The sequence below is a fragment of the Periplaneta americana genome, chromosome 15, assembly GCF_040183065.1.
Source record: "Periplaneta americana isolate PAMFEO1 chromosome 15, P.americana_PAMFEO1_priV1, whole genome shotgun sequence".
Lineage (NCBI taxonomy): Eukaryota > Metazoa > Arthropoda > Insecta > Blattodea > Blattidae > Periplaneta > Periplaneta americana.
The window spans coordinates 121,364,198-121,382,668 of record NC_091131.1 but is presented as its reverse complement, the minus strand read 5'-3'; the positions used below and the strand labels follow the sequence as shown (position 1 = coordinate 121,382,668).

General features: G+C 35.8%; 1 protein-coding gene across 4 annotated transcripts in view; it reads left to right on the top strand.

Annotated features, from left to right (window-relative positions):
• Positions 1 to 18,471, top strand: part of 14-3-3zeta (tyrosine 3-monooxygenase/tryptophan 5-monooxygenase activation protein zeta) — a 160,487-nt gene that overhangs the window by 123,427 nt on the left and 18,589 nt on the right. For all 4 annotated transcript variants that reach the window (XM_069848086.1, XM_069848083.1, XM_069848085.1 and 1 more), the window contains exon 3: positions 9,865 to 9,988. In XM_069848086.1, coding sequence (XP_069704187.1) covers positions 9,865 to 9,988 — 124 coding nt within the window. The remainder of the gene's footprint in view (positions 1 to 9,864; positions 9,989 to 18,471) is intronic.

Here is an 18,471-nt window from a genome sequence, read left to right as displayed (position 1 = left end):
CTAATTAGAAATTCCTCTTTCAGGTATGTAATAAACGATCTTCGCACAAAATAATGTACGATACACGAGCGGTATGTTTTCTTTCAATTCTCGGAAATTAAAAAAGCTCAACTACGTTTCGCTTTTTCAAACTTTTCCTCGAACATGGAAACTTCAACATACCGTTCTTGTAACGCATATTACTGTTATGGCTGTTTATGGCAATCTGTGTAGCGTTTTTAATTGAAAGCAAAATACCAAAATTTTGCATTTTATGGGTTAGTGTGTATTGTACTGCCAGATGGCAGTAAATGGCACGAAATGCTTTTGCTAGTTTTATTCATTGTCCACAGATGTTTCTGTAGTGCATACAGTTGCTAATGTCTACCTTCCGTTCCTTCTTGTTTGTTAATAATCCCTATGAGTGTTCACAGGAATTTTTCGTTATTACCTGTTTTGTTTTTGCGATTGAAAGAGTTTGATTGACAAATTCTAATTAAAAAACGCGTAAAAAAATATGATATAACACCAAGAAAGGCTACACAGATAGTGACATTAAGTGAATGTGGCAAAACTAATAGTGCGATAGCTCAAATTGTGGGGGTGAATAAAAGTACAATTGGGAGATAGTTGGCTAAGTTTCGAGAGAGGGGTGCTGTTATGAGTAGAAGCGAAAATGTGGCAGAAAACTGAAAACTTCACCCAGATCCGACAATGCTTTGCGTCGTTTATGTTTGGAAGACAGATTTGCTAACTCGTAAGAGCTTACGGAAAATTGAAAGGAAACTTCTGGGGTTAATATTTGTTCTAGAACTGTATGGAACATATTGCGAAAATTTGATTTGTTGTCCAAGAAGCCAGTGAAGAAACCAATGCTCACCAAACAACGTATGAAGCTTTTACAGGGGCTAAAGAACATCAGCACTGGCCAGCTGAGCAATGACGTAAAGTTCTCTTCAGTGACGAATCTAAAATCAACATTGGTGGAAGTGATGGGGTTGTACAGTGTTCCGGAAGGCAAGTGAAACACTGAATCCAGAATATACTGTAGAACTGTGAAGTTTCCTACTAGTGTTATGCTTTGGGGATTGTTTTTCATAAAATGGTGTTGGGGAATATCGATGTCCTGGAATCTACAGTCAATGGAGAGAAGTGCAAGAAGATTTTGGAGAAGATGTTACCATAAGTAAGGGATTTGTTTGCAGGACAACCATTCACTTTTCAGGACGATTCAGCACCCTGCCATCGTGCAAAAATGGTCAAGAGTGTTCCTACGTGAGCAAGAATGTCACAGCACTGTCTTGGCCTGGCAATTCACCATATATAAATCCTATTGAAAATTAGTGGATGATTTTGAAGAATAAAATAAGAGAAAGGAAGCCCTGAACAAAAGTGCAATTGACTGAGACTATTGTAAGCATCTGGTAGCATGCAATTCCCATGGAAACTCTCCAACGACTAGTAGAGTGCATACCAAAAAGGTATCAAGGAGTTGTGAGGTCAAAAGGCTATCCCACCAAGAACTAGTGCTGAGATAAACTAATGCATGAAGTGCAAAATTTTGGTCTTGTGCTTTCAATTCACAAATGCTACACAGACTGCCATGTTAACAGAGAGAAATGAAGTTGTTACGACCCATTAGAAAGGAAATAAAACAAGCTTTCAGAAAATATATAGATTGTATTATTTTCTAAACACCTATCACATTAAAACATGATATAACTTAATCCGAAGGTAAAAATAACCGAGTTGCTACTAATTTTTCCGGCACTATATATATATATATGCTTTCACATGTTAATTAACTAGGTTACCTTGTTGACTACTTTCGTATGGGGGTGTGTTTGTGTAGCGTAATGTGGAGTCAAAAAGGGTGCCTATTCTGAAATTGAGTTGTGTGTTGAGGATTTGATGCGGGTGTGTTTTTGTGTGCCTGTATATTTCGTATTGTTCTAGTGTGTTTAGTTTCTGGTTTTCGGTTGGAGATGTAAAATTTCCATGTCTGTGTTTATGTTGCTGTAGGTGTGATTGGCGTTTGTAATGTGTTCTGCGTATGTGGAAGTGTTTTGTGATTTGCTTATGGCTGTGATGTGTTCTTTGTAACGTGTTTGAATGATTTGTCTGTTTGTCTGTCCCATGTAGAAGTTGTTGCAGATATTGCATTTGAGTTTGTATACATCTGTGTAGTTGTACTTGTTTATTTTTGCGTGTTTGTGTGTTGTTTTTGTAGAGTGTTTTGTGTTCTGTATGCGACGTTGTAATTTAATTTCTTGAATGAGAATGCAATTTTGTGTGTTTTTGTATGTTAGTATGGTGTATTTTTTTGTGTTCTTGTGTTGTATTTCTATGTTTTTTGTTCTTCTGGTTTTTTTTGCGTTTATTATGTTAAGATTGTTGTTGTGTAATGTACTCGTATTTTATTGTGTTCAACTCTTTTGTAGTCTTGTTCGCTCATGTTGAGTAGTTCGTGTACCATTGCTCGAAATGCAACTTGTTTGTGTTGAGTGATTGGATACAAACTCAAATGCAATCTGCAACAACTTTTACTTAGGACAGGCAGGCAGATCATTTGAAACGCATTACAAAGAATACATCACAGCCATAACCAAATCACAAACGCCAACAGCCATATAAACACAGACACGGAAATTCTACATCTCCAACCGAAAAGCCAGAAACTAAACACACTAAACAATACGAAATATACAGACTAGTGTAATGCATTTCATGCTCTATGTTCGGTTCCAGTTTATCGAGCGTGACAAGAACCGAAGTCTGCTTTGAAGAAGCTCGCTCGCTTTTGCCCCTTGTATGATCCCTTTACGTTCGCTGGGCTCTTCTACACCCCTTTCCCAACCTTTCATACTTTTAGCTGAGTAAGGATTTTAGAACAAATCTTGTGAAGTTTTATTTAGATGTAAGGACAGATAATTTTTATTACAAAAATATGATTAAACTTCGACAGAAATATACGTACATATAGGTACATCACATTATGTTTTTAAAATACTTGACATTTGTTACTATACCAGTTACCGAAAGAAAATAGCTATAATTACGTTCTTCACATAATCAAATCACAGTTGCTCGGTAGCAATATTTGTGTGACTATACCGATGATGGTATTACAGGCACTATGTTCGATTCAAGTTAGTCTAGTATGACGTAGTTCGACATTCGCAGAAGAAGGCCTGTTTTTTTCCATTTTGTTATAAAAATATTCGCTGTCCTCCGCTCCCACCCCTTCATGTTTTAGCATAGACCTTGCGATTAATTTTTCATATAAAATTAGACGAAGTTTGTAATGTCTTGGTTGCCTCTCTGATGTTCGATCATTGCAGAAACTATTTTAAACCGTTTAAGGATTTGAGCACATATCTTGCGATTAGTTTTTTCATATGGTATAAAACGAAGTTTGCAATGTTTTGGTTTCCTCTCTCATGTTTGAACTTTGCACATACTAGTCGGTACTTTGAACATCTTCGTTTTCTAAATATATTTTGATTTATTTACGCGTATATGTGACTGTTTAGTCATATTAATAACAAGAAAAATTACCTATGATCATTACTATGCGTAACTTCGCAAGATATGTGCCTGATATCCTTATGCAGCTAAAGCATAAAGGCGCAGAGAAAGGAGGAACTAAGAAGAAAGGCACCGAACATATGTAAGGAAGGGGAAAGATGAACAAACTCAAAGGAAGCTTCAATTCTACAAAGACTCTGCAAACATGAGCCGAACATAAGGCCTCTTACCAGTTTTTAATGGACTCTGTTATTTTAGTTTACATGCTTCACTTTGACGTACTGTTGGGATGCCTATGGAGTAGAGCGAAGATTGTAGTATCTTGATATCCCCTCTCATGTTCGAACATTGCACGACACTAATACAGGCACACAAAAACACGCATCACATTCTCAATTTCAGAACACACACACCTTTTGACTACACAGACACGCCCCCACAGGAAATGCAATCAGAAGGCAGGTGATGGTGCACCAGTCGAGACTAGTCAACTAACCTATTTAATTAACATGTGAAAGCATATATGTACTTTATGTTCCGAAGAAACTAACTAGAATATCAGTTACAAAAAATAAGTGAGATGTATAATTTTAGAATTTCACCACATCAAACAAAGACAATGGCTTTTAATGGAAAACACAGTGTCAGAACTAAAATTATTTTAAATGATACACCTATAGAACAGGTCGCTAGTTTCAAATACATAGGATGTGAAGTCACAAACACGCAAGTGAAGGTAGAAACAAACTTCCAATGTTTAAGCAGATATGTGGTACAATAAACAGAACACTGAAGGATAAAACAAGAGACTCTCAAAGTTTTATGACGTAACAGCAGTACTAGTTCTGTTACATGGACCAGAGACCTGGACTCTCACAAGCAATGACAGAAAGAAGTTGCAAGCACCTGAAATGAAGTTCCAAGATCGATCAAGGGCTGCACTAGGCTAGATAGAATTAAGAATGACGAAATAAGAAGTGAACTGAATGTGGTATCACTGGAAGAAAAGATTCACAATTTTAGAGAGCAGTGGATTGAACATCTAGAGAGAATGGATGGAACCGAATTCCAAGACGAATATTAACATATAGACCAAAAGGAAAGAGAGACCACGGAAGGAGTCACTGTGAAATCAGAACAGGCTTTAAGCCTAATCCCTGAAATGAAGAAGAAGAAAGAATTAACTAGATTACATAAAAGCACGTTTTACATTTTTAATTTTACAGGTCCATGTATGCGATGGTTCTGCAGTTCTTATTGTAGAGCCGCCCTTGGCAGGGAGAGGAAAATAATAAGTTCTCTCACAGGTTGAATGGTATTGAAAGCAATTAGCAGGAATGGCACATTAGTTTGCATTATTGTTACCAATATGAGTCCATCCACACAGTAGCTGAAATAACTTCGGTAGAAGTAGAACGATCTTTTTCAGTGATGAAAAACATTCTCTCTGATAGGCGGCTGAGTATGTCAGTTGAGAACTTGAAAAATTGTCATGTGACATGTAGCCACAAGAGTAAATAGTATATGTGGTACATATGTTTATTAAATAACATTATTAAATTACTATTTTGATGATTTTACTATTTCCATAATTTTTAGGTGTCTATTTTTATTATTTTACTGCCTTTTTCCTGAGCATTGTGCCTATTTGCCTGCCTATTTTATCCAAAAGAAATGTCTGAACTTCCGGGCTCTAAATATGAGCATTAAGTAACTGTTGGAATTGCCAGTATATTTTCTTGAGTAAAATCGATTTGAAAGAATCTTCGAATTTTTCTATTAACGTAGCTTGTTGAATTGTCACAAAGTGCACTTGATCTCTCTTGTACATTGCTAACGAACAAAAAAAAAATTAAGGAATAGTATGTTTTGTTTCGATACTCCTTTAACTTCTATTTCGAAAATGCGTAGCAGGCGAACAGAGAAGGATGTGCGTTGAATGATAACGAAGTCTGAGTAGTGTCACGAAACTGAAAACTAAGTGATTCTTACTTCTGCTATCACAGGATAGACATCAATTTACAGAAAACAAATCCCATTTTCTCGAAGTTGTTCTTGCTAAAAATTTTCCAAAGGAGTAATCATTAGACTCTTGTTTTCGAGTTACAATAATTTTATCATCTTGTTTATCAAGTATTGGTGATTACTATGTTTCTCATAGAGACTAGAGCCGTGGGTTCAAACCCGAACTAGACCGATGGGTATCTAAGAACTATAAACACCCTTGGCATGATTTTAGAAGGAAAGTGACTCCATAGGAATCCTGTATGATAGACATGATACTGTAACAGTAAATTTTCCTGCGTGCAATCCATAAAACTAAAGGTTGTCATCTTCGGATGCATAGTATATTGTTTAATTCATGTACGTCTTTTGAATAGAAGGAATGGCATGAATGGGACACAGCTGTAATCTCAAAATCTGAGATGCTCTAGAGCAGTGGTCGCCAGCATTCGCTGAAATGTGCAACGAGTACGCGGTGCCGTCACATGTGCACCGTCGAGTAGCAGGCAGAGATAGAGAGCATACCCGCTAGCAGCTACGCAGTGCACCATGGTGCACTGCGATTTCCGCGGGTAAGGGATGCTAGCCCCAACGTGCTCTGTGCTGACGACTCCTGCTCTAGAGATTTGAATTACTGCTTATAGAGAGCAGCACACTACTAGACTACATTGTGAAAGTTTGGTTTCAAATGTCTGCTATATTTTGAATTGTAGTTAAAAGTTTTTGTTTTGTTTATCAGAAGTAAATTTTATGCCTTTTATTTGAACCCAGGTAAACAGAAACCTATTTTCATAATATTTCAATCATCATGTTTGGCTTGGTTTTGGAAATTTTTTTTGACAATTTTAAACATTTACTTTAGCTATGAAAGGGACAGTCTTCAGATTTGCCAATGTATCAATCAATATTTCCATCATTTCTGCGTGGAACATAGGGCTCTCAGAAAGCTTCTCCATCTGACTCTATTCCTGGCCAACTCGATCTCGCTCCATGTCTTCCCATCGTTTTTGCTTCTGTGAGAACAGTTCGTTTCCATGTTATGCTAATGTATCAGATTTTTAAAACTACTCTATATGCATTTTTAGGTTACTGGTACTTAGGCCTATGAAGTAGGAATAGCCTAGGCATAATGGAGTCGTCAAGGAAGAAGAGGAAGCGCAAATCCAGTGATTTGATTGAAAAAGCTGTGACCATAGTGTTGAAAACTGATGAAAGTATACGATCAGTGGCAAATAGGTTATCAATATCTAAGTCAGCATTGGCCCGAACTGTTCGTAAAGCTAAAAGTCTTTCAGAAGGTAAAGAATTCAAACATTCGCCTAATGTTGGTAATAGAAAAATATTTACTGCTGAACAGGAGCGTTTACTATCAGATTATCTACAAACGACTTCAAAAATGTGCCATGGATTGACAATTGTCAAACCCGAACACTGGTTTATCAATATGTCCAGGGATTGAAATTAGATGCACTTGCAAACTGGTAAGAACACAAAAAAGCCAATATTGATGGCTAAAAGGTTTTATGCAAAGACATGCTGAACTTTCCAATAGAAAGCCAGAAACTACTAGCTTAACTAGAGCCACAAGTTTTAATAGATATAATGTAGACATCTTTTCATAATTTGGAGCGTGTTGTGGACAAGTATAAACTCCGTCCAGATATGAAATGGAATTGTGACGAGACTGGCTGCAGGCTGCAGCACTGTAACTGACCCACCTGAAGTCATTGCTGAGTGTGATTCCAAGCAAGTTTCAGGCCACTTCAGGGGAACGAGGGCAATTGGTAACAATGTTAGGCAAGACCACATGCTTATAGGCAGTTTCGGCTTGGTAATTCCTAGTGGTTGGATAAACGAGGAATTATTTGTACAATCATTGCAACAGAGTCATGTCTTTTATTAATGAAACGGATGTTCAGGTGCAGTTTTTAAGGCGAAAAATTGGCACGGCTCAGTTCTATTATCCAGTGCAAGAAAGTATTGCCTCAGTTCCTCGTGATGATTTTGCAAGAGTACTGCCACAGCTTATGGAGCTGAAAGGAACTAGTCGAACCCAGTTATCGATGGTTTTCAAAATAATATGATAATATGATATTTATTTGTCAATCAACTTTACAATTCACAGTTATGGTGGATCTTCACATTTCTGTTTTTCGATCCACCATCCCTTTAATACATATATCTCTTTTCTATTAATGTATTCTTTGCCGAGAATTTCTTGATTACTTTCTAATGTTCTGTTATGACTGAATTGCTATATGTCCTTCCCTCTCTATCCTCTTCTATTCTCTCCCTCCTACCTAGATTGTCTCCCATCCATTTCTCGCTCACCTATTAAATATCGCATATTCCTTCCTTAATAATTTGCGTTATTTATTTTTCTTCTTCTCTACCCTCAAGTCCTACCTACTCTTAATCATTGTTTTCCCGCTATTTTCTCCTACATTACTTGCTGACTTTTCCGTTTACTCTTATTTACAACACTTGCATCACTTTTTTTTCTATCCTCTGTTTATTTACATATTTATCTCTTTCTTTTCGCTTCACTCCTAAATTTCCTATTTTATTACCTCTTTCCATATATTTACTTCTATAACACTCCTACAGTTCTAGTACCCCTGATGCTACTCCCAACCCATAACATTGAAAAACTGAAATATCTAATTCATTTAATTACACTTGCAATTTCTCTCTCATTCCACTTCACATTTTTGTATTCATTGTTTGATAGTCTATCTTATTCCACTCTTACCCTATCTTCTTACACTTAACACTTTCTTCTCCTACACTTTTCCTACACTTTTGCCACCCCTAACTTTCTTGCACTCACTTTTTAGCACTCTTCTTCTTCGCTAATAACCTCTCCAAAGCCCTGTCTATTCTGTCCTCACAATCACTAATATCTGGTAGTCGCTTCATCCTTCACTCGTTCATCACATGTCTTCTCTTGCATTTCCATTAGTCTTGCCTATGCTCCTGACCTCAGACACTTCCAGCTGTTTCCCTAATCCTTCGTCCGCAGTATTTTGTATCTGCTTCACGTTTTGTTTTCCTCCTTGGTTTATTCTGGTCAGCTGTTTCGTACTCGAAGTAGGCGTCAGATATCGACATTGTACATCTCTCGTTTCATTGATATGGTTTTCAAAATAAACATAGCATAGTAGTTTAGCTCTACAATTATATTGGTTACACTCTGTGTAGGGCATTATTATGTATTCAAGTGTAATAGCCTAGATCTGCATTGATTTCCCTTATCTGTGTTAAGGGTTTAACTTTGTGTTAAAACCTTATAGCCTAGATCTATATTAATTTTCTGTTTTCCCTGTGTTAAGTGTATAAGTTTATGTTCTTTATTTTGATAGGTATTGTTTTATTATCATCATCATCATTATCATCATCATCATCATCGTCGTCGTCGTCCTTGCAGGTATTAGGCCTAGTGGCCTGTTCCGGTCTCCGTCCATCTTTACAGGGGGCGTCCCAAAGATCGTCTTCCATGTGGTATATAGTGGAGAATTTGTCTTGGGAGTCTGGAACGGTCCATCCTATTGACATGGTTAAGCCATTTTTGTCTATAGTGGTTGAGATGTTCATAAATAGGTGTAATTTTCAATTTTTTTCTGTAATTAGTTCATTCCTTTTGTGGTCAAGCAAGCTGTAGCCGGCAGTCCTCCTTAGAAATCTCATTTCTGCAGTTGTTAGGCGTTGAACATCTGAGTTTCGGACAGTCCAGGGCTCACTACCATACATGAGGAAAGGTCTTGCTAGAACTTTATATGCTTTAAACCTGGTATGTTTTTGGGTTTTCGTGGTTGTGAAAACCTGGTTGATGGTTCTTAAGGCTCCATTAAAATGTTGAATATGTTCAGCTATATCAGTAACAGGTAAATATGTTAAAGTATAACTTAAATATTTAATTGAGTTTATCAATTCTAACGTATGGGTTCCAATGCAAATTTTACTCCTAACTGCATTGTTTTATTATAAACTTTTAAAATATAAAATTGATAATATTACTTCTGTTTTGTATAGTATTTGCAGCCACAAATACACTGTCCCTTTCATGACTACGTGTGTCCAATTCATTCCACAATATGGCATGAATGGGACACTTGCAGAACGTTTTAAAAAATACAAGAAAAGAAATCATAAAATAAACCAGTAGAATATATTAGTCAAAGATGTCGTTACTTTATGTGTAAAATGTTCCATTCACGCCACTTTTCCCGTAATAGTTAACAAAGAAAGCTATTATATTTGCAGTAAGGTAAGAAAATATATGAGAAAGTACGGTATTATCTTTCTGATGCCTACTTTTTATGAATACTGCAATGAATGTCTCTTTCTTTGCAGGGTCTCTTAGACAAATACCTGATCCCAAAAGCGAGTAATGCTGAAAGCAAAGTATTCTATTTGAAGATGAAGGGAGATTACTACAGGTATCTTGCAGAAGTTGCAACGGGGGAGACCAGAAATAGTAAGTACATTTACGTTGAAGACTCTGCATCTAATTTACATACTACCCTAAATTGAACTGTTACGTATAGCAGTGACTCATTTTTTTCGAACAAGTTGTGGTGACAAGTTTAGAACACATTTTCTCCTGGAAGCGCTACTTCTAAAATATTTACTAAATATTTGTTAGCACTTAAAATGAACTGGTTCTAAATATACAAACTGTTAATATTTTGTTTTGAAAATGCATTTACTTATAATTTTTTTTTTTTACATTTTTTAAGTGTTTCCTAGAAACAATTCTAGAAGCAACGAAAGTATGGTTACGAAACAATTTAATGACGAAGTGCATCAACCTCGGTTAAAAACACAGTAATCATAGGTTACGAAATGATGGTTAAACAGTAGCCGTGGTTAAAATGTAATTTCTGTGCACCATTTATAATCAACGATTACTTAAACATGGTTAGCTGACACCTCATTTAACCAGAATAAAGTCTATGATGGTATACTCTTTCAACAAAATAACTAAATGAAAGCATCCATACCTGTGCAAAGATAATATTCAATGTTTAAAAACGACTGCGCTTACTCCGTTCTACATCAAAACGAACGTGTCCTACATTTTCGCATTGCATTGGTTTGCCTTTGGGCGCTGTTATATTTGCGTGTTGCATTTCTTTGTTTTTCAGTGCTGTTAGGTTAAAATCGTACAAAATGTAAAATTAAATGCAAGAATGATTATATCCCAGTATGACTCTGTTAAGAGAGAAGTTTTATATGATATTCTTATTGAATTTGGTATTCCGAAGAAACTAGTTCGATTAATTAAAATGTGCCTCAGTGAAACGTACAGCAGAGTTCGTATAGGTCAGTTTCTGTCAGATGCTTTTCCAATTCACTGTGGGCTAAAGCAAGGAGATGCACTATCACCTTTACTTTTTAACTTTGTTCTAGAGTATGCCATTAGGAAAGTTCAGGATAACAGAGAGGGTTTGGAATGGAATGGGTTACATCAGCTGCTTGTCTATGCGGATGACGTGAATATGTTAGGAGAAAATCCACAAATGATTAGGGAAAATAAGGGAATTTTACTGGAAGCAAGTAAAGAGATAGGTTTGGAAGTAAATCCCGAAAAGACAAAGTATATGATTATGTCTCGTGACCAGAATATTGTTCGAAATGGAAATATAAGAATTGGAAATTTAACTTTTGAAGAGGTGGAGAAGTTCAAATATCTGGGAGCAACAGTAACAAATATAAATGATACTCGGGAGGAAATTAAACACAGAATAAATATGGGAAATGCCTGTTATTATTCGGTTGAAAAGCTTTTATCATCCAGTCTGCTGTCAAAAAAATTTGAAAGTTCGAATTTATAAAACAGTTATATTACCGGTTGTTCTTTATGGTTGTGAAACTTGGACTCTCACTTTGAGAGAAGAACAGAGATTAAAGGTTTGAGAATAAGGTGCTTTGGAAAATATTTGGGGCTAAGAAGGATGAAGTTACAGGAGAATGGAGAAAGTTACACAACACAGAACTGCACGCATTGTATTCTTCACCTGACGTAATTAGGAACATTAAAACCAGACGTTTGAGATGGGCAGGGCATGTAGCACGTATGGGCGAATCCAGAAATGCATATAGAGTGTTAGTTGGGAGGCCGAGACGTAGATGGGAAGATAATATTAAAATGGATTTGAGGGAGGTGGGATTTGATGATAGAGAATGGATTAATCTTGCTCAGGATAGGGACCAATGGCGGGCTTATGTGAGGGCGGCAATGAACCTCCGGGTTCCTTAAAAGCCAGTAAGTAAGTGAGATTGAAGTATCGATAGACTTAATTACTATATTTGAAAACCATAAAATATCCATAAAGGAAAAGGTTGCTAAAGATAAGTACGAATGTGTGTACGATCCAGGACCGCATTCATACCAGAAATGTGCATTGTCCTAAGATCCATCCATAACCTCTCTTCGTTCAGCCAGTGACATAGAGAAAGAAATATTCGAGAGTTCCCTCGTAAAATACAGAAAATAACAGTTACATAGAATCGTAATATAAGCAGCCGATCCACAGGAGAAATGTGATTGTTTTTGTGATATTTCAAGTGACCCATTTGTTGCAGCAGAAATGACACTGTAGATGTAGTTAGTGGGGTTTATAAAGGGCGCGTCGGCTACTCTGCACCCTCATCTAAAATTCTTCAAAAAGCAAAAACATAAACAATACAATAGGATAAATGCTAATACGAAACTAAAACACGTTGTCACAGTAAAAATTGTAGATGTAAATTTTGATAAACGAAATTCCTCCTAAAATTTTGTCACCTAATTCCTCGTAAGAATGCTCTCTTTCCACTAAAGAAACTTCATGCTCTCCAACCAAGTAATTCAAGTACTGTACAATAATAATCGTCTTCGAAATAGTCGGCTGTGGATTTGGCCGCCATTTTGTTTTACTTGCCCTGCTAATCACTGGTTAACTCCTTTAACCGCTCGAATATGGCCGGTTAGAGATTATCTTGATTAATCTATTTAAGTTCTAACCGAAGTTTAGGCACCGTAAAAATGCTTAACCAGGGGTTAGGTGTTAGTTCTAACCGATGTTGATGCACGTAGGCATAAGAGTGAACATATTGTAATATCAAGAAATACCAGGTTTTCTATGTTTCCTTCTAGCATCTAGCCACAGAGTACAGTTAGTACTTCGCCATAAAACTGTTACTGTAGGGATAGTAGGTATAGAGTTTAATTAGTATGAATTAAAATATGCTTAGTTTATTTTTGTGTTCTTCACTTTTGACTAGAGTATTGTAAATAGATGAATAATTGCTTTAGTCGGAATAAATTATATGCTTGGATGATAGTTTCTTACGACAATGTGAATTATGTATCATTCATTAGTTACGTGATTTTATGGTTATTATTTTACCCTGATTTCGGTGATTAAAATGATTTGATTTCGGTGAATATTTCGTAAAAAAAAAAAAAAAAAGCAATTTCGTACGTATTTTGTACCCTAAAAAAGTTAAAAAATAATTAAACATTTTAAAAAATTATTATTGAAACAATCCCTTCGAAGCTAACAGAAAATTGTATGCATCATTAATTCAATTTCATTCGACTGTAACGGGATGACGGCACTGCCTTCTTGATCACACAAAGGCAGTTGTTGTTGGAAAGAGAAATTACCGTTGTCTCTGAAACTATGCGTGCATCATTGCCAGATACCACACGTATGTATTGCTGAATGGTCAAATATGTAGAAATGTTTATGTATGTTTTATAACGAAGAAAATGTCCACTTGTTAATTGAAAGAAAGTAATTTTTCATGCGGATTCGCCATGAAACTTGTTTTTTGTTTAAAATATCGTGATTATGAAGTAATTTCGTGAATTTATATCAATTTCGCGAAAATTGGCGGATATATTTAACTTGCTTTTGAACTTTCATTACGGGATTTGCATTTTCCATGCATAAAATTAAGTTTTTAGCACATTTCGCGTACCGGTATATCGTTAATACCAAAAAATCACACTATCTCTGATTGAGGTTCTGGCTGATATGTACATCTATTGTCAGGCAATACATTTCACTTGACATGTGTCAGGAAGAACAATTGTTTGTATGCATCTGAAATCTGGTTAGTGTAATATGTAGCTAATCGGCAATGAATGCAGTGGATGGGGAAAGGAACTAGCCACCCTACCCCATTATCCTCTAGCCTAGTTGCCTCATAAGTGGTGCCAAGTTGGTATCATTTGTGATGTTCAGATCTGTCTTCGGACAGTTGAGTAAACAACAATGTATCACACAGGATTGGTAACACTTCTAGCAGCTGCTGTGAAGAGCGCGAATACATAATAACGTAATACGTAAATTTTAATCCGATGAATCGCTGTGACTTCATTGATGTAAGGATTATTGGAAGCGCGATGGGAGGGGAAAATCTACTGCTTGTCGGCTGGGGACGTTCGCAGGGACACAGTGTACATACGAGTATATTGTGGAGTTAGTGTTGCGCGTCCAGTTTAGAAGGAAGGGGTTCAGTGATGGTATTGGGATGGTTGTGCCAATGAGATGGAGGAACCGGCATTGGTTGACGGTATTGTAAATGCTGACACATTGGATTAATGCAAATTTAAATGCTCCTTCCAAAACAAAACAAAATTGTATACGAAAGGCATGGTCATATTAACAAGATGTGTCTTTTGCAGTATTCGAAAATTAAGACATGGTTCAACGAAAATGGTACACCCTTACTCTGGATTTGAAACCCATTGAGAACGTCTAGAAAATTCTAGGGAAAGAAATTAATACTGTCGTACTCTGGAAGTAATGTAGATATAAGATGATAGCATCCATCACAGTACTGTACTGTACAACCATGCAGAAAACATGCGTCTTTCTAAAAAATTAACGAATTCGGCATATATTTGTGTATTATATTGTACAATCGTCCCAAAAAAATGGCCGGACTCTTGTTCGGGTCAAAATCAAAGTTTTAACGCACGTCGCCGTTTCAAAAGAAGTCTAGTATGTGGCTTCAATCGATAGTCGATCATAGAGGGCTAATTGATTGATGATCACTTTCACAGTAATGGAGGTCATATACTTGTTTAAGATTGTGACATGGAATGTAGAGTGTTTTTTATAGGGATGCTCTAAACTTTCGCCCATCTCTGTAGTAGAAAGTGGGGGTTTATGGTGAGTCAGTTGCATTATAAATTCTATTCACGGTTGCTTGTTAGAGAATGTTAAATATGATCTTCCCACCATATTCTTTGTATACCTTGTAATGTAGTTTCATAAATACTCATTTCCTTTTTAACCACAGGTTTTTTTTTTTTTGTATAAGAAATACATCTACGCAACACCATACATAAATGTAAGTTTATTAGATAAGGCTGAGTACACATGTTAATGCTTGCTGACTACGAATATCTCGATGCTGTTTTTCGATGCCTAGATCTTAATATGACGTTTGATAAGAAAATAAATAAGAACATTGTTAAATGCTGTATGTGCTTTCAATAGTAACTTGATATTTACGAGACACTAGATTTTTAATGTCATTATTGACTTTTCGGCGTCATTTCCATATTTGGACGAAACGTGTGCACTTCTTCCCTTCAATAAAATAATTCAAATTACAGGCAACCTGAACATAATACAAGACGACTTTAGAACGTTAAATATATTGCAATAACGATTATTTAAGAAGCATTACAATATCACGGTTCAACATTTGCAAATGTTTATTGTGGAGCAAAGTTTTAGAACTTAAAAAATATATTGTAAAAGAAAGTGACCTATACATCAGTCATTTACTGAAGAATATCTCGTTTTACAAATCTAATACACTCATTAAAATACAAGAAAGCTATTCGCAAGCAATTATACTAACATTTTATGTACGTGTTTCATTTCTTTTGTTTCCTTGTTTTTTGCTGGTAAATGCATATTCGAGAATACATTTTATTTTACTACTTCTATCAAACCGAAATTCAAGTAAAATTCATTCCCTTTTCTTCGGTTGACATCGAGAACGAATGGCAGTTGAAATATATTCCATTTGTGTGTTGGCAAGTCTTGCATAACTACTACATTGTAACATAGCAAGCCTTGCATAAATACTGCATTGTAACAATGTCGAAACATTCAGGAATGTGGGAACGGCACGAACATTTATCTTGTTCGCGAATTTGAATATCTTTAGGGCATGTTATTTCGCACCAAGTTAATTTATAGGAAAATAGGAGTATGTAAAACACACTAATCTAGTCACTAAACCGTGAAAATTGTAATGGACAAGAGGAAGATTAATGTATTTGTTGCAACTAGTAATTTATGGCGAAATGCATGAGTCTCGGTTATAAATGTAATAATCGTGGGTTACGAAACCACGGTTAAAATGCAGCTCTAGTATTCCATTCGTTATCACCTTATTTAATCAAGTACATGCTGTACATACATAGTGCTGCAAGGGAAGAATCCATATCGCTGATATAGATATTTGATTGCCCTCCCAACCAGGGTTTAATAATCGGCCTCCTAATCAATTCTAAATGAATATTTATATTTAATTCAATTTTTTCTTTTAATAGAAACCATAGTTAGGTAGACCAGCAGTTGTAGCTTCAAAACTTGGAGAGTGTCTCTTTTCATTGGTATATGTTTCAATCTGTAGGCTTCATGCTTTTCATAATACTGCGAGTACACGACAATGAAATCGTTTAAATCATTTTTGCTAGCCCTATAGTATGCCATTTTTATGTAACCACTAGTTCTTGAAAATGGCCTCCTTTTTGCATTACATTTTGCAACATTTTGATTGTGAGGTTTGAAATTTGTTGACGAATTGCTTTCTTCAGTCGTTCAGTATTTCGCGGTTTGTGTATATCTTGCTTTTTAGATACCCCCATAAAAAGAAATCACTTACACTTAAATGGAGGGATTGTGCAGGCCAAGGAATGTCTCCATTTCTCGATATGACATGATTCCTAAACAAATCTCGCATTTCCGTCATAGAGATAACGGCAGTCTTGCTAAAATAAAGTTGATCTGTTGATACGAAAATTCCATATTCTCAGTTAATCACTAAAAAAAAATGTTGAATTATTATCACATAACGACTACTGGCATCTAAGAAACGGAGAACCCCAACGGTTACCTTCTGTGAATATAGGGGCTATTCATGCAGTTGCCGTGGATTTTCCTATGCATGACGACGGAGTTGAAAGAGACGGCGAAACTTCCTATGAGCAGCTTCTGCGCATCGACCATTTGAATAATATTTTACAGCAAATCCTCGGCCCAATGATCCATGTTTAATAAATTGCAACAATCAAGTTACACAATGGCAGTGAATCTAAGCCTACTGAAATAATTAATGTGCCACCAACAACAAAATTTAAAATCTCCCTTTTCTTTAGCCTACCTTGTACTTTCAGTTTCTAAGAAATGATGACCTGATGTAATGAAATGACATACTCTGCGTAAACGAAAATATTGACACATTTCATGTCGTAGAATGTGTTCGAAATTGAGATACCTATTTGTAGGAGATTCAGAGCCGGGTTCGATGTGAAACTGTGTCCCTCTAGTGTGAGTCATCAATAAAGAGCGGGAAAATATGAACAAAATTTTGGCAAAATATGAAATGTATGATCCCAAAATATGAGAAAATATGACATTTTCTTGAAAAAATATTAACGTATCCTAATTTAACGCAAAATACAAGTTTGTTAGAGTTGCTAACTAAACACAAGCCAGTCTGCTACAATAGTCCTAAAATTTAATTACAAATACATTACACACTTCTTATGATCACTTTGGAATTCTGTTAATTTGATGACATTAACCGGTTGATAACAATGACAGAAAAAAAGTTAATTACACAAACAAACTTGTTCACTAAAATAACGTACACTGCAATAAATATAATATAAAAGTGTAAGACAGTACTATGCTATTACCAATTAAATCGTTTGTTGTTAATCTTTCACTAAAATCAATAGGCTTCCTCTGCAATACAATGTAAAACTGCAAGGATAAATTATTATATTACCAGTACTTAAAATAAATCGTCTGTAGTGGTTTGCTTTTCACTAAAATCAAGCAAGATTATACTTTAATACAATATAAAACTGCAGGACAAAATTACATTATGAGCACTTAAATCGTCTGCTCACTACGCGTTCGTCTGTAAACGATGTTTTCCCATTTTCTTAGCAAGTTCCTCCGCGTTTTGTCGCATGAGAGGCCCATCAACACGAGCATGTTGTTCAACATTGGTAAACCATAGTTTTAAGGCTGACTCCACCTGACTGTCTTTCTCACCTCTATTCCGCTTACAGTTTAAATTTCCGTTTTGCTTTGCGCTCTTAGGATGCTGTCTCGGTTTTTTAACGGCTTGCAGAAAAGTGGCTGTGAAATTTGTAACCACTGGTGCATTGCGTTCACTCATTTTCGGTAATTTGTGATAGCGTTCAATAACTGAAAGTTTATCTTTAATGTTTAAGTCTTTACGTTTATTTTACACACTTGTTATAGTTTCACTGCATCAATATGAACCACAAATCAAAAACTTTTGTAGCAGAAAACCTGCGACAAATGTAGCTCGTGTGGCCGTACCCTTACTCGGCACTGGATCTGATCTACTGTAATAGGTTGCTTGTGATTAGATAATTTGAAGCATGGATGACTGTGGGTGTGACACATGTTATTGGTCCTTTTAAGAAAATCGAAGCTTGTCTCCAAACTCCTTCAGTAGAAAATGTCACAGGAAGGATTCTTTGTTAAGAAATATAAACACATATGAAGATTTGTTCATAATATGAAACTTTTCAAGAAATACTATAAAATATTTAAAAAAATCGATTCTACCCATGACGAAACACGAAAATTATGATTCCTAATACTCTACAATTAACAGTGTAAATGTTAAATTTCATATTTTTCCACTCGAATCATCAATGCATTCGTCACTGAAAAT